A 26,071-nucleotide genomic window follows, 5' to 3' on the forward strand; every position below is an offset into this window, starting at 1 on the left:
GTCTAGTATCCATAGTGCATTTCTTGTGATGGTGGATGAAAAATGATACAAACTGAGATTTGTAGTGCATCTACTAGGTGGGGAAATGGGAAAACTGAGTGGACAAAATAGGCTGGGATTCATAGAGGTGACAGCATAGGGCTAATGCCATGAGGATATGCTGATCAAAGTGGCCAAAAGCTACTTAAGCATATAACAGCAAGGGTTAACGATAGCATGCTGAATGTAAAACCATACATTCAGCAAACAGGGTAATATTAATAGGCAGTGCAGCAATATTGCAGGATAATGGATAAGCTGTGCTACCACTGCACACATGAGAAACATGTAGAGCATTATAAATAAAGTGCCGTACTGCAGCCAAGGCGGTATAAGTGTCAGTGCTACTAATACTTATTGGGGTTGGGAGGGTGGCCTAATGGTTAAGGTGTTTGCCTTACAAACACAAGGTGCAGGGTTTGAGTCTCACAAGGGATAACTGGCTAGGCTTAAAATGGCTCTCAAGGGCAGTTAGCTTAGTACTAACCTATGAAACTGAGGCACAGAGCCACACACAGGGCAGCATAACACTGCACAGTTACAGTAATGTGGGTATTTATACCAAAGTGCTATCGTGTAATGGAGATGACAAGGGGTAGTTGTAAAAGTAAGCAAAAGAGAGTACTCAAATACAGAAGAAAGAGAAAAAAGAGAAGAGTGAGCAATAAATAAAAGAGTCAGGGGTAGGGAAGTGAGTGTGCTTTGTGGGATCAATCCCATTTTAATAATGAAAAGAGAAGGGTAGAAGAGAGCAGTAATGAGGGATGGCTTTGGGAGCTGTAGAGGAGGAAGGACAGGCTGTGGGTGCAGACAGACAAACACAGAACACAAGCACAGACTGACATTGCAAATGTAGAAAAATGGATTGGACAGTGGATGGAAACAGACAGACAGAAGATACCAAACTGGTGATGGATATGGAGGAACAGCAAACAAGTTATGGGCAGTCCAACAAACGAGCGGAGTAATACTAGGATGGGAATAGAGTGGGCTGCTGACATACTTGGCTGGAAGATCAGTAAAGAGGGCAACAACCTCAGACATCACAAATGTATGTGGCCAATATCATGGAATAGTTCTTCCTTTGGTGGCCTGATGGTCAGAGCTCTACAGACAAGCCAGTAATCAAGCTGCTGCAGAATGCACTTCATATCGCTGCTGCAGGTGTCCAGTTACTGGCACACCTCAGCAAGAATAAGCCTCTGCAGCTGTCACCATATCATCTCAGATGGCCTTGTTTGGTTTCAAGAGGAGTCTTCATTCTGACTTTTGAACCACCCAACTCCTGAGAGGCAGGCACACCAATGGCTGCCATGACACAGCAGCTGAAGCTACTGGTGGAGACTAAGATGAGAGTCGCCACTTGGCCTATTATGCCACAAGTCAACCTACGTATGGGAAAAAATAGGATGAAGCTGGTAAGATACACAAATAATAGAAACCTCTGGTCTGCAAATGTAATGTCTTGCCCAAAAAGGTACATGTTATAGAGAATTTATAAGCAGTTTTTAACATGTCCATTATACATGCCACAGGTGTGTAGTACAATCATAAGGCTAGAGGCTCACACTGATGTCATAAGTTCCAAACATGGCAGTATTCCATCAGCATGGCCCGATAACACGGTGGCATTGTCAGTGACACTTCAAGTAAAGGCAACACCAGTGCTGCTGCATACACAATGTCACTGAAACTTGTGCTACCACCTGTAAATAAAATGGCCAGATAGGGTCCTCATGAGCCTCTGCCTGATCAATCTCTGATATGAGCACTGCTTCTGATGCAGGCATATCCACTGTTGCTGAAAACTTCTTGGGAATCTGACGCTACCATGACTCTCATATTGTTCCTGATATGCATGCAGCTCTCAGAATCAACCAACAGAAATGAAGAACTGTGATCCAGGTGCAAACTACTGCTGCACACAACACTAGGGATGGTGAGTGTACTCAGTGGCATGCAGGAGAAGGTGCACCAACTGCACAGTGATTAGAAGGACAGAGGCATGGCTAGTGTGGGGTGAAAGAGGCAGCCACCCTGGGTGCAAGGTGTTAGGCTAGAGTGGGGTGAAAGAGGCAGCCACCCTGGGTGCAAGGTGTTAAGGGGCATGATTTGGAGATGCCAGCCTATTGGTAGTGCGTTACCAGCTTTCCATTCCATGCCAGCATGTCTGAATACTTGTACAGAAATGAATAGCCATACTGCTTTTGTGGTCAAGACTGCAGTGCTTGTGGTATAGGTTTTAGAAAGTTGCTTGCTACAAATATAGCAAGTGGTTTGCTAGAGTCTTTAAAAACATAGAAAGAGGGTTTTTTTTTTATTTTTTTTAGTCTTGAAGTAGGACCTTTTTTTTTGCTTCCCAACTTATAGTTGAAGGATGCAGAAACAGACCTGTGCTGCTCCTGAGCTGATGAGCACCAGATTTTTTTTTTAAACTCATTCATTTATTTTTTTTATTTCTTTATTACTTCTCATCTCTAAGTTGAGGGGCAGCAGATTAGGGAATAGCACTGGGCTCTAGGTGAATTAGCTATGGCTGTGCTGGAGTGCTATAATGTCAGCACATTGTAACAGTATTGCCTCCATTGGTGCATCTGTGCAGTACATTACAAAGTGCTTCTAGTCTAGCTCCATGACCACAGGTGGGTCTCGACATGAAATGGATATGCCCGGGGTATATCATGTCAGAGGACACAGAGATGCAGCATTGGTGTCATTTGCTCCTGACAGTGGTCCCCAAGTTCACATAGTTCAGTCCCATCCCTGCCACAGAATGTATTCCCCACAACACAGGTACCTGACACAGTTGATAAACCAATAGACACATGATGGTGACTCTGTCCTATCACAGTAGGACATGATGCCTGACACTCAACAACCTCCCAGAGTATACAGCTACCATGTTCACCTCCGATGACCCTACCCCACATTGTAGTACTGCAGTCAGCTATCAGTATGTCACCTCTCCTGTGCAAGTAATGGTGACTGTGTCCTACCCATATTTTTTTCAATATGGCTTTTTGATGTCTGATGCAATGCGGCTAGACCTTGCACTGCCCCGCATAGCCAAAAGTTAAAGCATGCATCATATTATTCTCTGTTTTCTTTATCTTGGCCCATAGCTGTAGCCATTACACAACTGTTTGGACAGTGCTGTGATGTACTGTGTTTGAAACTGCCTCTGCTGTAGATCCACTCCTCCATTGTTTCCCTCTGTATCTCCTCCCTGCCCTGATGCTGCATCACTTATGGACTGTCTTGGCACAATGTTTTTATCCTGTTTCACATGTACACTGGTCCATGTTTTATAGCATGACGCACTCTAACAATATTTTCCTGCATGTGTTTCAGGATATATTGTAGTGCCTTATCAGGTGTATCTAGACAGTATAATCTACTCTTCAGTAGTCCAAAGACTCTTTCCACGATATTCCTTGTTTTGGCATGGTCCATGTTGTAAGTCATTTCTATCATTGTTTTTGGGTTGCAAATGAGGATCATTGTCCATGGCTCAAGGGCATAGCCATCACCATCTCTAACACACAAGACACGCCATTATATGTGGCACTCACTCAGCAAGCTTGACTGCCAGATGCAAAGGTCAGTCTGTCTACTGTGTGTGTGTGTGTGTGTGTGTGTGTGTGTGTGTGTGTGTGTGTGTGTGTGTGTGTGTGTGTGTGTGTGTGTGTGTGTGTGTGTGTGTGTGTGTGTGTGTCTGTCTGTGTTTGCGCGTGTGTGTGTGTATGTTTATATACCTTCCAACAAAACTGACCCCTTGAAGGAATCATTAATACAGATCAGATCAGGTGTATGTCAAATGTGTGAATCATTTAGACTGTCCAGGTCGTGCATGAGCACATTATAAATAATGCCCTGGGCATTACAGACCACCTGTCCATTCAAGGAATGGTAGTCCGTATTATTTATGTATCTCCATTAGACCATGTGGGAACCATAGTAGCATATGGGTGTAAGCTGTGATGCCTAGAACCTCAGGGAAGTAAGTGGTCTGATCCTGATGGAATTCCCCCTTAGTGTTGATTTTCTCCTCTGGTGTCCTTGATAAACAGCTATGCTTCTTCACATACTGTTGCACGATGTCGAGCAATTGGTTAAGTATTCACAAGGCAGAGGCCTGCAATATACTTAATGTGTCCCCAATAAATCAGTGAAAGTCCCTGTAGCTATGGTGGGCAGTGATACTTATGCCTTAGTGTTCACAGGAGTGGAAATACTACACAAACCCCTCAATCCTTTTCATGGATAACATAGTATGACTAGACCATGTTGAGTATTCCTGTTGACTGTGACTCAGTCACCTTTTGCTGTGTGAGGTGCTGGTATATGAGTTGCTGATTGTTTTATCTCCATCGTTATGGACGAGTATGACATGCGACACTGCCAGCAGTGGCTTCATTGGTGGCTACCAGAACATGTTGTTGAACTACTGCTGCTGCATGCCTAATATAATTCTTGTTATGTACTCTGTAAATGGTAGCATTTGATGTAGGTGTGCATGGTTGTGCAGGGTCATTGTTTTTTACATCTCTCAATTGCTTGGCCATGTTGTTCTTCCGCATTTGTATATTCTTTGATACTCATTTGCATGACGTGTCACATTTATGTGTAATTATATACTCATCTGCATGCACTGCACATGTCACAGTTTCAACAATTGTGCTTTTGTGCAAATGGTGTCTTTGGATTGTCCATACTCTGCACATGGCCACAAGTAGCACTATTCTGCACTGCACATTTGTGCATTCTAAGAATTCCAGTCATAGCCTTTATCTGTCATCTGCTTCTGTGTTTTGTGTTAGTTGTAGCATATCATTTTGGTGTAGCATTATAACAGCTTTGAAAATAAATGAGACACACACACACACACACACACACACACACACACACTCTTATAAGTTGTTATTTAATAAGAGAAGTAGAAAATAACACCTGTAAATTAGCTGTGAAAATTTCTACAAATATGTTGAATTCTCCAGATTTTTTTGTGACTGAATAGTGACATCTTCCGTTTTTCATAATCTAACTTTAAAAGATAGTTCTAGATAAGTTCAGCATCTGTGGAGGTTGTTCATTGACAGCATGCATCCAAGTTTTTGGCTTTTCCCAGTTAGGGGGTCGCCACAGCAGAACTCCAGTCCGCTAATGATTGGTAGCTGATTTTTACGTGTCGAGTTACCAGCCCTGACGCACAACCTTCACTGAAGGTATGCCCATTCACGCATGTCTCCATGCAGAAGACGCTCTAGCTGAGAATCGAACCGGACAGCATCTTACTGTGAGGCGACAAAGCTACTGCAGCACCACCACCGTGCAATTTTCACTGAAGTTCTACTTATCTTTTTTCACTTTTTATTTTTTGCAAAAAAATGTTGACAACATTATCGGTTCAGTTGTACAAAACATCTTCATAGTTTTTATACAGCTGATGAAATTAAACTGATATGGGTTATATTCAGGGCACAGATTAATCCATCCACTTCCTAATTCGCATTTGTTAAAATACAACAAACTTGTGCTGTCATGGATATAAAGAATTGTTTATATTAAAAGTACCGAACACTATTGATTGCCTTTAACAACAGCAGAATTAGTAGAATTCAGTAGTTACTGTGTAGTATTGACTTTCTCTTTGCAGGGTTTTTTTAGAAGAAGCATCCAACAAAATATTCAGTACAAGAAATGTCTAGAGAATGAAACTTGTTCTGTGGTACGAATAAACAGAAACAGGTGTCAGCAATGCCGATTCAGGAAGTGTTTAGCTGTTGGAATGTCAAGAGATGGTATGTGAAATTTGTTCCTTTATTATGTCAATATTTTACTGGAACTTCAGTGGAAAATTTGGATATGGAATTGAGTGTGGGTCATCCTGTGATTCAGTGCAACATTTTTTTTTTATTAATGCTGCACTTAAATAGTTACATTATTTTCAGATTTTCCGCTTCACTTTTAAATGCTTCCTGATGCTGGGAGTTGTTTTTAGTTCCATTTTCAATATACTAACCTCCTGATATTTTTTATGTTCTGGTACAGTGGATTTTGTGTATGTATAAAACTTATGCATTACACCATTTCTTGCAGTTATATTACTCCTGGAATGGCACTGTTCTTAAGGGCTGCACCATTAAGTCTGACTATGGCTGTAGCAATGCATTCTGTGCAGGTTCAGAAAGAAGCAGAATTAAAATAGCTTATTTTGCAATGGAATTAGAAAAAGCATGGTTTGTAATTTAGTGGATTTGACTGCATATACTATTCACTGTGTTACTACAATGCTGGAAACACATTCTGAGTGGAAGTACTTTGATTCCCTGATGTAACGTTAGAATTTGGAATTTTCACTAACTTAAGAAGAGCTATCTAGCCGATATCTATTTGTAACCTCTTCAGTTGTTTTGTTCCTGATTGCAAAAAAAAGGGGTACTGAAAAAACTTTCAAAGAATTCTGTTTGTGGTGCATTTAATTAAACTGGAAAGTATAATCATGTATGATATGTTTTGTTTCCCTGTTATTTCCTGCTTTTACTTGTCACTTGTTTTGTGCCATCCATAAGTAAATAACCATCCAATTTCCCACTTTTAGCTCCTTCCTAACAGTTATGCCTACCTCCCAGACACAAACGAATGCAATGTGTAGTCACAAGGAACAACAGTCCCACTGTTCAGTCCTTATTTGATCAAACAACCGTTTATAACTCAGAATAAAGTGATAAGTGGTTAAAGAGCAGTTCAGTTTAATTGTAGGTAAAGATTTTTCTTCTTCTGAAATGTGGTGATCTTGAAATTGTTATTATTAAAGGGTATGGGGACTTGTACTATGAAAGTAAAATGTAAGTGGAGTTTTTGGAAATGCTTGATTTCTATTATTTTTTCCTTGAAAATGGAAATTTCTAGGATATGGGATCAATGAACTATCATTTCAACAGTTTTACTTGACAAGATGTTCTGTACCCCTAGCCAGATGGGCTCTTGTCTTATGGTGAGAGCTTTGATGTTTTGACTTTTATTAGTGCTTCTTGCTGGGAATGGTTTGGTTTAGGAAGGACCCTGTGTGTTGTGCAATCCAGGAAGTATTTCTGGTAAGACAATGAATGTCTGTTGTCTGACAAGCAAGGCTAAGTATTGTGCTTCCATCATTTTTCTTTAGTTTACAAATTGTATAATTGCTGTAACCTAGTGCTGCCGTATGCTCATTAATTGGTATGTGTCACTGCCCCTTGATTCCTTGCCTGATCTAGCACATTCTTCATCCCTCTAAAGTGCAATTATGCAAGAAGGCTAATGCCGAAAGCGCTTGTCCTGCTTGCCCATTTTTTGGCTTTGTTGCATTAAAGTTTTTATACATGGAATTTGTGTTTCGTTCATGGTGGTACATTCATCCGTTTTTAAAGTGCAGTTATTTGTCAGTTTCATCTTTACCTCTTAGAGACATTGCCATGGCACAGATATTTGACCATGTTCGTTGAGGACAAAATTCTATTCAGCTATGCCATGTTTCTAACAACTGGTTGTGTAATCACAGAGAAATGCCCTTTCCTTGTGTAACCTTGAATGTGTGTAATACCTTAGCCTTCATCAGTGATCTGCTCAACATGTGGCATAAAATATGGGTAACAGTATTAATGATCTCTCTCGTTTCAATATTTACTGCGTTGGAATCATTAACATGCTTTTATTTAAAGGCTTAAGAATAGCTATAATCTTATCTGTATTTATACAGTCCATCAAAAGTGTACCCTGTGCTAGAACGTATAATCAAAAGAGAGGTTATTGTGAGGGGCACTTATTGTAGAGTGAGGGTAAAACTGGTGACAGAACATATTCATCATTTCCTGCTCATTCTGCTTTCTTACAGCTTGTAAAGTTAACTTAATGTATCTGCTTGATTGTTTCTGCTTGATTTCCTTAAGCCAAGAGAAAGTCATTCTTGCTTTCTAAATATTCTGTGATTAACTTTAACACCCTGATCTTTTTCTTTTTTGCTACCAGCTTTCTTATGTGTTTTCTCACCTTTCTAAATATTGCTTATATCCATAGTCACCAGTACGTTTCCATCTCTTATGCCATTTATATTTCTTGGTTATTAGCCTTTAATTTGCACCACAGAGATAGAAAGGTTTTCCCAAGGCTAATAGTTTTAATTTAAAACTTTTCAAGGCTCTATCATCTTCACCAGTGGATAGTTTATTATACTAGTCCCAACCAGTTAACGCTGAAGACATGATTACGTGATTTACTTTTGTTCCATGTGTACCTAAAATCTTACATTTTCATGCTTCATTTTTCCTAAAGGTAAAAGTGCATGTATGAAGTTTCACCTCAGTACAGCCATGAATGCATTCTGTTAGGGGACAATAATAATATATTCATAAAACCAACTAATTGTGATTAGCAGGACCACATTCAGAATTTTTGCTAACCTACTTGTCTGTTTAGTAACCTGCTGCACAAAGAAGTAGCTTCCATGAAACAATCTGTGATGTTCCCTTTTTAACATACTCCACCATTCCCTTTTGTGTAGGTTTAAATCATCAGAAGTGATTAAATCAATATCTCCAGTAAAGGAAGACAGTCTTCCAGGCATGATACAAGTATCTTTATATTACTTTGAGGGGGGGGCTGTCTACAGCCCAAGCATAGAAACTTCTTCCTTATAACTGTCTAACTTAACTAACACTGCCCAAATCAGTTTATCCTTAAAATGATGTATAAGTTTATATTGTGCATTTTCATATTGTTTTGAAAGTAAATGCTGCAACACCACCTTTTTCTGTTTCTTACCTATTATCTATACAGTCATTTTTTGTTCCCCTTCTGCTTCATTCTTTCCAGCTACCACAGTGCCTCTTCATCCTTTGCCAGGTTTACCAGCCTCTCCTACTGCCCCAAGGACTATATGCATTCTAAAGCTGGGGATGGTGTGAAATTTAAGGATGTCGGGGGGGGGGTCATGCCATTGACTGTTTCCACCAGGGGTGTGTTCATTTATGACCTACCCTTAGTATACCCCTGCCCCTGCATTCACCTGTTATATCAGGACTACTTCCCTCTATGGATCATACCTCCCTGCAAGGAACACGTAGGTGAATGTCCTCTCCCCCATTATGGCCACTCCCATCCCTTCTTTTCAGTGCCTCTGGCACCCATGCCACTAATCAAACATGGATTACCTGGGCTGTAGTTAGGACTTTATCCCTGTACATTACATTGCTGGCCTATCCATAAAAGCAATTTCATCTTACAGATAACAGAATATACTTACATAGGACCAGTGTGTGTGTTAAATCTGATTACTTTACAGTATATTTGATAAACTGTGTGAGGCACCTTTGTGGATGCAGAGCATGTTGCTGCCCTTACAAAGATTTGCTCTGACAATTGTTCATAAGCCTGGCAAAGAAATGCAGAGCACAGATATTGTATCAAGAAATTACTTCACAGAATGCAAGAAAACCCTCTTGGACAGTTATTTAGTATTGATGTCCTTTGTGCTTTACTTGTATTAAAACATTTCAAAGTAAATGTTGCAAGAATGATGAACAAGACATTGAAGGCAAATGCTGAGATATATGTTGCTTTCAGGATGACCAGTTGGGAAAAAATGTGGTACACTTCACGTGACAGATTAATGTGTCACTAGGACTGTTGCTCAAATCCAACAAAACAATGTGATTGTACAGAGTTATGGAAAGGATTTATGAAGCACACTTAAGCATAGTTGTTTCTTCTATTTTTTTAAACACTTTTACTGAATTATCCTTTATGACATAGGCAGAATTGCATTTATATAAAAGTAATCAAGCCATACTAACAAGTTCATTTTTATATATCCTATAATATATCCTATAATCATTACATTACATACATTTTCAACTTCTACCTTCTCTTAAACCTCATTTCTTTCAATGTAATATGCTCCTACCCCTTTCCAAAGATCCCACTCCCTCTTCTCTTATCTCTGTTACAATGTTTATTACCTCAAGTATAGTTGGGTTAGATTTTGATTTCTGTTTCATAGTAACTGCTTTTGGCAGCCACCATAATTAAACTCAATAAGGCTTTACTATGTCTAGGCAATCAAGATCCATGTACCCAACTTAAAAAAAAATAATTTCCTTAGTTACACTTATTTCTTACCCAGTATTCCTGACAGAGTACTCTGTAGGGAAATTTTAAAGTCTGCCAACTTATTACACTCCCAAAATATGTGCTCCCAGTTGCCTCTTTCTTCCCCATCACACCTCCAATATTTACTGTCTGCCTGAGGAAAAATTCCTTGGAGTCTACTTGGAGTATCAGGTATCTGTGCAAATACTTCCAGGCAAAAATCCTAAATCTTTTAGACTTTGTTGCATGTTTGGAAACCATGCATATGTCCTCCTATTGTTTCTTTTTGAATTGCTTAGCTAATCTCTCTTCTCAATCTTTTCTGACCTCTTCTGATTGATCCCTATAGTTACCATGCATTATTTTATATGCCATACCAATTATCCCTTTTTACAGCAGTTTCTGTTCTAAATTCATTTAAAAACTCAACCAGTGCAAGTATTTCACTTAGGATTACCTATCCCTTTCTCTTTATCTGTACTCTGATATCTATCCCTGATTGGGAAACCAATCACTAGTCTGCAATCCAAAGGTCTTCTTGGCCTTTTCCATTCTATCACTGATCTTTCTTTAATTATTTGTTCCCAATGCCTTGGTTCCTTTGCAAACTTACTCCAGTAAATTCCAGTCCCCTCTTATCTTTTCTCTGTATCCCTAATTGCAGTCATCCCTATCAGCAGAATCTCCCTTCTCCATTCCTTTGTTGGCTTAGTTCTTAGTATGCTTTCTGCTAGTTTATGAATATAATATTCTGTATGATTGTTTTTATTCTCCTTAAGAATCTGCGTCCAAAATTCAATTATTTCCGTATTTCTTGAATTACCCCCTGCTTCATCATCATCCCTTTCCACTTTGAATTGTAGCTTTCTGCCTTGTGTTTTGCATTAGATCCTTAACGGTGTAGCTCTAAAACACGTTCAAATAAGGGAACCCCAAACAAACATAGTTAAGTTTAAAGAGATAGCATGTAGCACAGTGTTTTGACTTGGTATATTTTCATCAGGTAGAAGATCTGTAATATGGTTCATATGAATAATACCAAAGATGCTGTGATTCGGCAAAAATACCAAAAAGCTCATGGAATAAATTAGCTACTGATTTATTTCAGTTCAAGAACAGTAAGTACTTAATTTGTGTTGATTACTATTCATAGTGTCCAGAAGTATTAAATGTTATGATATATTTTGCAGTGAATCATTATACTGTTGAAGGCAATTTTTCATAGTTGTAGTAAGGTTGGCTGGAATGCGAACACTGGGTAGTGCCACCCATTTGGTGTCCCCCCAGACTGAAGATGAGGACCAGATATAAAGTCCTGTCAAAGTTGAGAGAACAAAGAAAATTGTGACAGAGTTAAGATGAACTAAACAAATAATAGCCCTTTGCTGTAGCAAACTATTTTGCTAAACTGTAGCAAAGATATATAGCACCTTGATACAGTTAACTGTTTGTCATTTACACTTAAAAATCTTCTGCTAAGCAAAAGCTATCTGTATAGCTAGATAGTAACTTTTTCTTAAACTGTGTCAAACACCTTAGCAAAGAGCTGCAAAAGCACCATGATGCACTTCACCGATTGTCATTTACAACTAAGCAAAACTATTATTTAACTACATAGTAACTCTTTCCTAAACTGTGTCAAACATCTTCGCTAAACTGTAGCAAAGAGCTATACTAGTTCCTTGCTGTAGTTCCTAACACACATAAATGCAGATTTGACTAATTTAAACAACCTTGATTGTCACTGAAATTACTTTTATGATCACTGATACCACTTGCAGTGATTGATTTTCACCTTATCTAGGAGATATGTATACCTCCTAATAAGCACAGCTGTCCCCTTTGCTCAGGCCTTGGTATGGGTTTGATTTTTTCTTGTCATAGAATGGCTGACATCTTTGCACAGAATAATTGTCCACAGTTTGTCAGACAAAAATTTAATTAATTTTGCAAGACTAGATAAGGTACGGCATGTGACTTTTTCTACAAGGTATTCTCAGTCTAATGAGAAAGTTCAAGAGATTACACAAAGTTTCAAAACATACTGATGGTATGTTGCCAGCTCAAAACAAAATTGCTTTGTAGCTAGACGTGAACCAGACGGGTTGCCAGCAGGTCAGCTGTTTTTTTTTTAAGAATTTTTTTTAATTAATTTAACATATTTATAGTATATACACAGAAAGGAAGAAATTCAACATCACATATTTTATAGAATGTTAGGAATACAGTGAATCAACAAGATAACCTTATACAATTAACACATTAAGAGTCTTGGTATTTCAGTAGCAACATTTCAAGGCTATCCTAACCACTGAATGTCTTAGTATGATTTATAGATCTTATTCTAATCACTTCTTTTTTAGTTTTACATAGTTGTTGTTTGTCTTTCCGCTTTTTCCCAGTAAGGGGTCGCCACAGCGGAACTCCAGTCTGCTAATGATTGGCAGTAGATTTTTATGAAACGCTGAGGTGCCAGCTCGACGCCCAACCTTTAACGAAGTCATGCCCATTTACGCACGCATGTCTTTCGAGCACTACCCAACTGTGGGGAGGACATGCAGATTCCACACAGAAGACACTCCCAAGCCAAGCCGAGAATTGAACGGGAGAACCTCTTGCTGTGAGGTAACAAAGCTACCGCCATACCACCGTGGCATCATTTTTCAGTTTTACATGGTATTGCTGTTAAATTGTAAAATTATTTGAATATAGGAACTGAGTTTGAGTTCCATCTATTTGTAATAACCTTTATAGCTACTCCCAGTAAACTCCAGAAGATATTTTGTTGTTTGGCTTTTACAGGTAAAGGAAGTGGAACATTCATTAGTATTATTGATCTAGTTAAAGAACAATAATCAAATCATAATCCCTTAAAAACATACTTACATCTTCCCAATGTACATTTCATTTTTCACAATCCATAAACATGAACGTCCAATCAGCTTTTACAACTTTACTATATCTCCAACAAACTGAAGAAGTCATTTTACTAAACTTCGAGATTTTATAGGGAGTAACAAAAAGTTTTATTCTTACCATCTATTGAGTTACTCAATCCACTACAATTTAAAAAGTTCAAGAATCTTGCATCACAATTATTATTATCTATAATTAACTTATGTAACTTGGACAAGCTTCCTTTGTAGGTCAGTTTACCCTCAACAATAGCATTCATATATTTATATAATGGAGAATAGTGTTTTGTTCCTTTTCTCTCATATTATGTACAAATTCATTTAATTTCTTTCTGATGGATAATATTAACTGGATAACAAATTCATCCAACTTTTAATTTTTTATTAAATTTTTGCAACTTAGCTTTTCCTTTTTCAAAGCAGACCACAATACTAATCCATTCTTTTTAAAATAAAAATGCATTTAAGAATTTTGTTTCAGATCACGTGACAATAATTACTAAGATAAAAATGCAGGGTAGTGAAGTAAAGATGAGACACTGGCACTTTCCCACCTACTCATTAAAAAGCGAAAACATTAAGGAATGGGTATTGGAAGTTATCTGGGAGTTTTTATGGAAGATACAAAGTTCTCCAGAAGTTATAGCTAATGAATGGAATAAAATGAAAGTGGAGTTTAAAAACAGAGTAAAAATAAAATAAAAAGAGATCTGGTGAAGAAGTAATAAAATTATTTAGAGGAGCTGACAAAGGTTAAAGTATTGCAAAATAGGGGTAGTCTCACAGAACAAGAACATGCACAATTACAGAGTGCTAAAAAGAGAATAAGGAAGACCCGGGTAATATGCATGAGTTTGGAAAGCTTTCTGTTAAGCAACTGTTTTTGATAATAATTCCAGAGCACAAAAACTTTCGGCACAATGACTTGGGCAACAGAAAGTAGAAAGGGTTGTTGCCAAACTTATGGAGCCTATAACAAGAAAATTGCCAGATATCTTGTAGTAGAGGTATTTTGGAAATGTTATAAAAAATTGTACAAAGCAGAGAATTGGGGAAGTCAAGATTAAGCACAAATGGAAATATTTATGGAGGACTTAAATATGCCAAGGTTAGAGGTGGAAGAAGCTCAATAACTAATAGTTAAGACAGGAGGAGGTGAGATAAAAATTGTGATGTTTATCCAATCTGCAGGAAAGTCTCCAGGATTAGATGGTATTCCAGTGGAAATCTGGAGGCTAGGAGGGAAGGGAAGTGACAAAGATATGGAATGTTTTGTTTAACATTATTTTAAAAGGAGAAGAGGCACCAACATCCTAGAAAAAAGCAGTAGTGGCTGTAATATCTAAAGATGGTAAAGACCCATCTGATCCAGTTTCATATAAGGCCATTTCAATTGTAAACCATAATTATAAAGATTTCATGTTTATGTTTATAATGGCTAAAAGAATGGCAAAGGTGATGACAAAATTGATAGATATGGATCAGTGTGGTTTTTAGGAGGGGAGGGAAAACATTTGACAATATTAATAGAATGGTGATGATTCAGAGGGAAGCAGAATTTAAGAGAATGCCACTGTTATTGGTGGGTCTTGATGCAGAGAAAGTATTCAAAAGAGTAAGCTAAGATTTTATGAGTAAGGTAATGTAATCATTTGCATTTCCTGATACAGTAATAAGGTTAATTAGAAGGCAATATGAGAGATCAGAAGCAAAAATCAAGGTGGGAGAGTACCTCTACGATAAGATGTGCCTGAACAGAGGAAGCAGGCAGAGGTTGTCTCTTTTCTCTTTGTTAGTTGCGGTATATTTAGAACCATTGGCAAAAAAAAAGGGGGGGGGACTCAGAAATTCAAGATTATAATTGGTATGGCTTTATTTGCAGATGATATTATTTTATACCTGATGGAACCAGAAAAGGACATCTCACTGTTGTGGAATATTCTGAAAGTCATTTTTTTGCGATATAAAATTAATGAAGATAAAACAAAGTCTATAGCTATAAACTATGTGCTGATACATGCATTGGTTCACCAATATGCATATTTATGGGGACATGATAAAATTAACTATTTAGAAGTATGGATTTAAAAGGATTCTGTTATGGCAGCTAAGGATATATGATAAGAGACTAAACAAAAGGTAATACAGAAACTGAGAAACTGGAAGCTCTTGCCTATGAACAGCAAGATACAAACAGTAAACATGTTTAGTCATTTTAGTTTTATACACAGGTCAGGCATATTTTTTATCAACCAGATGACAGGTTGTGGAAAGCAACTAATAAAGAGTTGAATGATTCTATTTGGGAGGGGAAGAAGGCAAGAGTCAAAAGGGATAAATTGAACCTCCCAGTAGAAAAAGGAGGTTCAGGATTATCTGATTTAAAGTGATATGTTAGAGCTACATAGTTAAGGCTATAAATAACACAAACAGAAAGGTACAATTCAAAGTGAAAAAGGATGATGATAAAGTGGGGGGAGGGGGTGATTCAAGAAATGTGGAATTTTGGATGCAGATCCTTAAGAAGAATAACAACAGTCATATAGAATATTATATTCATAAAGTAGCAGAAAGTATACTAAGAACTAAGCCAATGTGGGAATGGAGAAAGATTCTGCCGATAGGGATGACTGCAGTTAGGGGTACAAAGAATAGACAAGTGGGGTCCAGAATTTACTGGAGGAAGCTGACAAAGGTACAGGGAACAAATAATTAGAGAGGGAAAGGTAATAGAATGGGAAGAGGTCAAGAAGACCTTTGGATTGTAATCTAGTCATTGCCTTTCCTTTCAGGGATTGATATCAGAGTACAGATGAAGAGAAAGGGATAGGGGAATCCTAAATGAAAGACCTGCACTGGTTGAGTTTTTAATTTGATCTAGAACAGAAGCTGTTGTTAAAAATGGGATAGTTAGTAGGGCATATAAAATATTACAACTATAGGAATCAATCAGAAGAGGTCAGAAAAGATTGGGAAGAAAGATTAGATATGCAATTCACAATGAAACAATGGGAGGATATATGTATGGCTCCCAAATATACAACAAAGTCTAGAAAATTTAGGATTTTTTGCCTGAAAGTGTTTTCACAGATACTTTTATATTTCAAAAAGACTCTAAAGAATTTTTCCTCAGGTAGATGGCAAATTTGGAGGTGTGATGGGAAACAAAGGAGTAACTTGAAGCATATGTCTTGGGAGTGTAATGAGTTGGCAGACTTTAAAAATGCCCTGTTGACTACTCTGTCAGGAATACTGGGTGAACAAATGAGTGTAATTCACGGAATTTTTATTTTTTTTTAGTTGGGATACAGGATGTGACTTGCCTAGATATAGAAAGGCCTTGTTAAGTTTAATTCCGTTGGCTGCCAAAAAAAGCAGTTACTCAGAAATGGACATCAGAATCTAAACTAATTGTACTTGAGGTAGTGAATATTGTAACAGAGATAAAAAGAATAGGAAGTTGGATCTTAAGAAAAGTGTAGGAGTAAATTGCATATAAAAATGGAAATTATGGGAACCACAGATGCAGACAAATGTTTTGGAGGAGGCGCGAGGTTTAAGAGAAGGCAACTGAATAATTTATGTAATGCTACTTAGAGTATATGATATGTAATGTTTTGTAAATATGAACTTGTGTATATGGTTTGATTACTTTTATATAAGTGTAAATTTGCCTATGTCACATGTGATAATTCAGTAAAGGTGTTTAAAAAAATAACTGGGGACAAAGGCCCAAAAGTAGAGGACAGATTTTAAATATCGCTCTTATAAACTTGGAAAGTTGCTAGAAGGATTTGTTAGCATGCATTTTCTGAAGGATGTGAAGTCTGAAACTCACATGTATGTCTTTATTTAGTGACTTCAGTCCTCAGTGATTTGCCAGAAAACCACAAATTGCATGAGGAACATACAAAAAATAAGAGGTAAAAAATCTGGACTTTCTACAAGAGTCTGGACATTTGAAAGGTATGACACACACTTACTCACACACACGGGTCTACTTCATAACAATGAAATTTCATAATGGTGAATTTCATAACATTGAGACCATAACATCAAAAATTCAAAACACTGAAAACCCAAAGCATTGAAAACTCAGAACATTGAAAGTGTGCTTCATAACATTGAAAACTACATTGCACAAGTAAATAATATCACCTCCACCTACAACACCTAACTAACAAACACACTTTCTACTATGTTTTTGCAGGCAAGCAAGCCCCCTGCAACCCCCATGTGGGGGGGGGGCTCTGCCCCCCACAACCCCGTAAACAAAATATACCAACTCCAAGATTGCACTATAGTGGAAAAAAGTTAATTTCCTAACCTCAACTTTTTCCACTGTAGTGCGATCTTGGAGTTGGTATATTTAATTTACGAGGGGTGTGGGGGCTGAGCCCCCCACATGGAGGGTGCAGGGGGCTTGCCTCCCGCAGAAACATAGTAGAAAGTGTAGTAGAACATAGTAGAAAGTGTGTTTGTTAGTTAGGTGGTGTAGGTGGAGAGGATGTTATTTACATACGCATTGCAGTTTTCAATGTTATGAAGCACACTTTCAATGTTCTGAGTTTTCAATGTTTTGGGTTTTCACTGTTTTGGGATTTACATATTATGGTCTCAATGTTATGAAATTCAACGCTATGAAATTTCAGTGTTATGAAGTAGATAGACACACACACACACACACACACACACACACACACACACACACACACACACACACACACACACATGTATAGAATAGATGAGTATAGGTGCAGTATATACAAATATATTTAGAAATGCTGAAGGTACTACTGGCATGAAAACACTAACCATTTTTTTTTTGCTACTTACCAGACCTACCTGAAAGGTTGAGAGGCAGGCATCCCCAGGCAAGACAGCAATAATATGACCTATTCTTTTCTGCTCAGGGTGCCATATTAGCCCATTTATTCCCTCTCTTTGACAAGGACTGAGTAACAGAGAGCAGGCCAGCTTACTGGACCAGTGAGGTGACATACCTTCTCCCATTAGGGCATTCACTCTCCCTTGCAGTGGCTCTTTGAGCTCTTTCTAAGAGCTGCCAGCCTCAATGCAGGAGGAGAAGCATGTATGTTTTCCATGGACAACAAAGGAGAGAAACACTAGTAATCAGGAGTTTTATGACATAGTCCATTTCCCTGAGATTCTGGGGCAGTTGACTGTACCCACTTAATATCAAGGCCCTGCCTGGTCCACACAAATTGGCAGCCAGCAGGGTTTCCAGTCCCCCCAGTTGCCAGTTAGTGTGCAATGCACAAAACATTGTTTACAGTGTGTCTGTGCACCATCCAAGCAGTTCCCACGATTCCTAAATTTGTCACACATCTGACCTATATCAGCAATTTTTGTGGAGTAATTTCCCACAGGGATATTTCATTAGTGATGCCAGATACACCCTAGAACCATAGTTCATGACTGATATAAAACTCACAGAACATGGAGAAGATGACATATAACATCAGACTGTCACAAACCTGCAACATTGTTGAGGGTGTTTTGATTGTTTACTCAGTTCTCTTGCTCACATTCCTCTGGTGGTGCAATGCAATATGGTGTGGAGACATGCAGCAAGATATTTGTAATCTGTGCAATGCTGTACCATATGATGGCACCCATACAGTTAGAGAAGGTAATTACCATCACATGATTAAACAAACAAGAGTCAGTAGTGAAGAGGGTGCTGGGTAAGAAGTAGTCAGAGGAACTGGGTGCAGTGGAACCCAATGCAAGGTTGAAGCAGGTGCAGTATACTGCAGCTCTGTCATAAAAAAGCAGCCTCTATTCCGCAACTATGATCCAGATTACAGGCAACAAAGATTAAAACTGATGTATGCAATAATACACTCATGCTGTGCAAGAAAGTGCATTGATTGGCCACACTATGCATTAGACATTGCCTAATGCATGAAAAACGTTGAGGTGAGCAGTGCACACTTGTCACATTTGCACAGGTGGGATGGGGCACATTGATAGGGATCAGCAGTGGCTACACAGGTTATGGGAGGGATAGACTAGGGATGTGAAGAAGTTATTGTGCTACACTAGTGGGTGATTGGGAGAAACTAGGTACACTGTACAAAGATGGGGTGGAGCTTCTTGAGGGGGACAAATGGCCAGAGTTTGTGGGCTCTTGGACAGGACAAGAGCAGAAGACATAGCTGCAATAGATGGGGGAGCACTGTACCCGAGTGGATGTAACAAGGAGTTTTCAGACCACTGCTGGGAGAAATGCAAAGGGGCTTCTCTTTCATGGAATGGTATCACTTGCAACACCCGCTGGCAAGGATAATGTAAAACTGTGTGACCAGGACTACCCAGCTATGCAATGTGGAGAACTGCCAAAGAAGCTATGTGTGCAGGGGGAGGTCTTGTCATGCCATGCCATCAGCAGTCGGTGGTGTCAAGGAAGTGGCACTATGTAATCTCAAGATGCATGCCCTTTAGGGCATACCCACAGTGGAGACAGTGGAGTGTCAGCCATGGGTATGCATCAGCTCTGGCAGGTAGAGCTAAGAGACCCCATGGAGGCAGCAGTAACAGCTAAATGGCTATAATTTTAAGCAGGTGGGTGTGTGTCCTGTCCATTTGATCCAGGCATTTGCAGGCCTCCTCATGTATTATCATACATGCCATACAGTAAGCTAATCATGTCTGCTGTGACATTGTTTGGATCTGTCAAGGATGGACTGATGTTTGATTGGCTGTTGTCCTTTTAAATTGTTACTTTAAACTGAGTGCAATATGATCTGAAGAAGGCACTTGCCGAAAGCGCATATCACTTTGTCTTACTTCAAGAGTTTTATTGTATCTGCTCATACTAAAGTTTTATTTGTACTCTGCACTGTGTACATTTGTACCCATCCATGGTGGCTAAGCTTTGTACTAAGTTGGATCTGTCTGGCTCTGGATCACTGACCTGCATATCCATTGATTAATGCCTAGTGGGGCACCTAGTTCGGGCAATGAATGAGAGACATGGCAGTGATGTCCACTGGCATACTGCTCCCTAGTGCTGTTGTAATGCTCTGTGGTGGCACCACTGTCCACTGCTAGTGCATTAGCTCATGACAGCTATGCACCTTGTTTTGGGATATCAGGCATGTCCTATTCCTCCTTACTTAGTGGAGAAGCAGGGGCAGATTCCACTGGCAAGACAGCTGTTTCAGTGGATGTGGGTGGTAGTGGTAGGGTGGTCTCCACAGTAACTGTTGCTGATATTGGTACTGTGTTATCAGCTTGTGCCAAGACAAGGCTGTCATCATTGTCAGCTTCCAGAATTGCACTGACATCAGGGATGACCTGGTCCTTTGAGCCTGACCCATGACAGTAGCATGTACGAAGGCAGTTTAAAACTAATGATATTTGACAGTCCCACACCTCATGCTGCACCAACATTGCAGGAAATAGGTCATACAGCGGATGAAGACAAATGTACCTTGTGGTGTTTGCCACCATAACTGAATCTTTGACATGCCTGTAGAAGGGATATGGTGGCATTCACCATCAGAATGCTTATGATAGTCATGCACTACAAGACTGTGCTTGTGTGTTAAGGTAGTACCATGGTGATGCATCTTTGATAGAGACACTCAGTGTTGAAACTAGTCCATCCCTCACATCCAGGCATGTACCAGGAATCAGCATCCTTTCACTGCCCCCAAACAGTAACATCAAGAAGTCCTCTGTGTCAGTGAATGTGGTATGCTAAAGTGAACCCCTAGCTGAGGCCATCCTCTACTGTGCAGTGGCTTGAGCTTTCATGCAGGAATGCAGTGTCATACTGGTGGCCCTGTTGTGGACCTCTCATGGCATTCTGTTGTGGCCATCTATGGCATTCACTTCTTTAAGGAATGCTGCCACAACTACTCCTGTAAGGCTCTGTCAACCCTGTATGTGCTTATAGTGTGCCTTCCATTTACACACAGACCTTAGAGTAACACCTATGTCTCTTCCTGGAAGGACTTTTCCAGCCACTGATGCTGTTTTTGGTGCTGTTTACATTCCTATGCTATATTCCTCTAAATGTTTCCACGATGCTTTGTGTTGACTTTTATTAAAAGCTTTGTTTACATATCCTATTAATATTTTAATTATGTTTTTCTGTTTTTTATGTCATCTACCAATTCTCCTATTAATATTAACAGTTCTCAACTTCCTTTAGCTGTAGTTCCAAGGATTGTTTCAGATAATAATTTCTTAACTTTGTTTGCTATTCTTTTTTCTATTATTTTCATGAAAATCTTATAGTCTATATAATTCAGTACTAATAGTCTGCTATTTCTTATATCCCTTTTTTCTCCCTTGTTCCATATGAATTCCATTACCCCTAAGCATATCTTTTCACCATTTATACCTTTTTCAAATGATTTGTTCATTACTTGTAAGAAATATTAATTTTGCCATTCTTGCATGTTTTTGTACATTAAGTATTCAGTTCCATCTTTTCATGTAGCTGATTCTACATTTACTGTCTTAAGTTTGTTTTCTAATTCTGTTATTGTAATCTATTCCTCTATCCTTTTATTGTCTTCTTCAGTTAACTTGTTTAATTCCCATTTATCTTTTAATGTAATGTCACTTATTGAGAATGTCTCTACTATATATTCTTTGATTGTTTTCATTTCTTCGTGTGTATTTACTATGTTGCCTTTTTCCATCTTTTAATTCTCCTATTATTCTTGTATTTTCTTTAACTATTTTACTTAAGTATGGTGCTACTTCTTTCTTTTCTTGCAAAAGTAACTTTGTTTAAACAATCTTTTAATTTTTTTCTTGATTCATTTCATACAGCTTTTTTTCTTTTTCTATAAATTCTTCACTGCTACTTGCTATATTTTTGAATATTTAGTTACTAATTTCCATATATACATTAAACTGATGTAGTGTTTTCAGTTTTTGCCATTTTAATACCTCTTTTCTATATTTTTCTTTCAAATTGATCCACCAACTCGTCCAGTCTTTATAAAATTCTCATACTTATGTGATCTTGCCATAATTGTAGCATTATATCCTTTGACTGTTCATAAAATTATCTCATACTTATGTGATCTTGCCATAATTGTAGCATTATATCCTTTGACTGTTCATAAAATTATCTCATACTTATGTGATCTTGCCATAATTGTAGCATTATATCCTTTGACTGTTCATTCATTTCTGACACATTGATTCTTTTTATTCCCTTTGCCTATTTTTATATAATTCCTTTTTTCTTGTATCCCTTCCCATATGGCTAAATGGTCTGAAAATCCTATGATTTTACACCTTTGATGTATTATAATCTGGCTGTCTGAAACTGTAAAATAGTCAATCTTGGTTTTTAAATTGCTTCTTTTGTATGTCCAATTCTTCTTTTCCCATAAGTACATTTTGTTATATTTAATCATATCTAGAATTACTTTAGCATCTGCTCCTTCTTTACGTCTGTGTCTTAAATCACAATTAAAGTCCCCATTACGATTATTTGCATGTTTAAATTTACATGATCCATTATTTTCCTAAATATGATTTCTCTTTGTTTCTGTAAGGTATATGCATAAAGTGTAAATACTCTATAAACTTGATTTTTACCTTATGTCTAATATTACTATTCTTCCAGTGAGTACTATTATATAATTTAAAATATCTATCTATTCTTTACACAGGATGACTATACCACTACCTAAATTCCAAATTACTTTGCATTCCCATAAGCCATTTATTTGTTCTCTTTCTTCATCTGCTCTTATTCTAATGTCCATAAGTGCTATGATATCCATATCTAATGTCATACACCATCTAATGTCATACACCATTCTAATGCTCCTAACCTATGATGAATATTCTTCATCCTGTTAATGTTAATGGCTAAGATTCTCACTATAACAAATGAATTTTATTTTCACCCTTTTTCCTTTTTGTTCTCCCCTATAGTTACATTTTTGAACTTAATTTATCTTTTACTCTTTTATCTGTTAAACCTCTTTTGTTTCTTTCTTTTACTCATTTACTTTCTACTTCTTTGCTTGAATTACTTATTTCTTCTTCTTCATTTCCTTCCTTATGTTTTATATCATTAATACTATTTCACATCCACTGTTACTGCAACTTCATTTACTTGTTCATTTTGTATTTCCTCTACAGTGTCTAATGCAATTTCCTCCTTCTCTTGTTCCTGTACTAATGTTGTTTCTTGTGTATGTTTTTCTAGCGCTGTACAATCCATCCAAGAATGACCTATCTTTTCACATTTTATACACTTTTGTTCATATTTCTTTGCTTCGTCACCCATTTTTCCACATATAAAACATTTTCTTTTATCACAGTTGTTAATTAAATGATCATCCTTGCCACATAAAAAACATGTCTTAGGCTGTCCCCAGTATCTCACCACACCTTTGTTTTCTTCAGTGTTAATATTAGGTAAATGCACAATTTTTTTCATCTTGCACTTCCAGTATTTCAACACATTCCCACCCCCAGTCCATAAGCCTCTATTATCATATATTTTTGTGACACACAAAAAGTCTCTACATGTATGTAGTCTTTAAATACTCTTTCAAATCATCTTTTTCAATTTTGGTTCTAAATTGCACAAACACTTTCTTTTTGGCTTCTCTGTTAAAAGCTTGTGTTACATATGAGTTCCATGAATTAATGTCTATTCCTTTTATTATATTGCTCTATAAAGTTTTTCATATGTTGAGCCTCTTCAAAGAAAATGTCACAGAATGTATCCTTATTAGTACAAATAAAGGCTCCTACCTCTCTGGGTTTTATCCCCAGTGGTGCTATGATGCTGTCCCATACCTCATATCTGTCTAGTTCCTTCTCCATCTTGCTGCTTATCCTTACACACAATTTTCTTTTAATTTGTACCTTTTTTCCTTCTTCTCCTTTTACCCTCTCTCACTGTCTGTGCTTATGATATCTCTTCGTCTTTCTTCTCTTGTATATTTTCGTTATTTTGAATTCTTTCCATTATCTCTCCCTATGATGCTGCCTTTTTGCTTTCCGGCTCACTTTGATCTATTAATTCTTTCAAGTAGACATCCTGCAACCCTCCCAATTGGAGGGTTGTAATAACACATTCTGTTATAGAAATATCCGTTGCAAAATGATTTTGCTGAAAAATATCTTCAGAATCCATCACATTTTGTTGTAGAAATATCCATTGCAAACAGGTTTTGTTGAAAAATATCTTCAGAATCCAGCACTGTGCCATCCTCTGCCGGTTTTTCCCTTCCTTTTGTCTCAATAACATTATCACTGCCATTCTACTTCTTCCTGGCCTCTTCAAACTTCTTCACAATGTTAGTTTTAACAGCTGTTCGATTAACAGTTTCACTTCTTCATCGCAACTACCACACCTTCCTTCTCCTCCATGCTTCCTGGTTCTCTGAGCTGCCTTCACTGTTGGAATGGAAGACAGGAAGTGCCACACTGAATTGCATCCCATAGATCTCTTGTACAAAGAGTAGGTGAAGATTTGTTCCATGTCTAATAATAATGTGACCACCATGTTGATACTGCACATGCCTTTCTCAGTCTGACATGCTGTACTTTATGGCTACTCATTCCATGGCCCTTGACAGTGCCATTTATACTAGGCATAATATCAGTATGTGAATGTTGGTCTGTCAAGTAGCAATGCACCTGGGTTAACATTAGACATGCTGCAATATTATCACAGGGATTACATGTCCCATGTGTATCCCTATTGGTGTTATGAGGCATTTTATATGAAGGTCTGGTGCAACCTGTGCCATCGATACCAACATTGGCTACACAGTCTATGCTATCTGCTCATAACTTTCTCAGGCCCTTGCCGTTCATTTGTACAGTTCAGGTGCTTCTGCATTCCTTTGTTTCCCATTGCAGTCACAGCGGTTGACACTCGTACTCTGTGCCACTGTCTTACCCAGTGATGACTGGGTGTTTCCCATGATATAATAAAAACAACGTAGGAGAAATAGCTAATTATTTTATATAGGGGAAAGGCAAAGAAAATTTAAGATTCGGATGCAAGAACATATTAGGGATATTAAGAACCAACACCTTGATAGTCCTTTGGGTATGCATTTTAAAGAATTTCATTCTAGTAATCCAGATTTTTTAACAGATAGTATTTTGGAAGATGTGTCTATAGGGGTGGGTGAACATGTGCATATCAAAAAATAATTGTATAAGAAAACTATTTATATACTTAAATACAACACACTGATACCACTTGGCTTAAATAAGGAATGTAATTGGAAATATGTTATTAATTGATATTTGTTAATTGAATTGAATTAGCTAATTGAGGTTATGTAAAGTGTATAAATGTGGAGGCAATGGAATGTGGTTTTTACTCCTTGAAGACATTTTTATGCCAAGGCACTAGAGATAATAAATTTGGTGTTTTATTCCAGTTTGGTTTTGTGCATCTGTAGCAGTCATATTTGTAATATCTCCCATGATAGCTTGCCCTTTAGTTCACATCATTCTGTAACAGGTGTGCCACAGGTCTGTGTGCCACTTTTGTATTGCCATTGCTCAGCTGACTGTATATTTCCCTTTCAAAGGCCTGTAGGATTAAACAGTACAGCACAACATAGTAATCACTTCTTTTCATTTGTTTTTTTTTCTTTATTACTGTTGTCTTCTTAATTTTATTATTTGTTCTTTGATGTTTTGTTTCTCTCCATTTACATTCATGTTTTCTGTAGTTCATACAGCTTCATAGGTTCATAAATTAGTACTAGGCTAACTGCCCTTGTGGGCCACTAGCCACTTACCCCATGTGAGAATCAAACTCTGCACCTTGTGTCTGTAAGGCAAACACCTTAACCATTATGCATGGCTGCAGAGCTGAATGTGGTACTGATTTGTCCACAGAGTCCTTAAACTGCTTGATACCACCTGCTGGATTCCCAGCAGTCATCAGCTCAGACTGTCTGCAGGGTAACAAAGGTAATCCTGCAGGGGAGAGTTGGATTCGCTGATTG

The 26,071-nt window shown here is 37.9% G+C and overlaps 1 protein-coding gene across 1 annotated transcript in view; it reads left to right on the forward strand.

The window, feature by feature from the left end:
• NR1D2 (nuclear receptor subfamily 1 group D member 2) overlaps positions 1-26,071 on the forward strand; it is a 437,579-nt gene that overhangs the window by 206,103 nt on the left and 205,405 nt on the right. Inside the window, exon 4 of the mRNA XM_044066215.1 lies at positions 5,696-5,840. Coding sequence (XP_043922150.1) covers positions 5,696-5,840 — 145 coding nt within the window. The remainder of the gene's footprint in view (positions 1-5,695; positions 5,841-26,071) is intronic.

The sequence above is a fragment of the Protopterus annectens genome, chromosome 3.part1 (genome assembly GCF_019279795.1).
Source record: "Protopterus annectens isolate FY-2018-M chromosome 3.part1, PAN1.0, whole genome shotgun sequence".
NCBI lineage: Eukaryota > Metazoa > Chordata > Ceratodontiformes > Protopteridae > Protopterus > Protopterus annectens.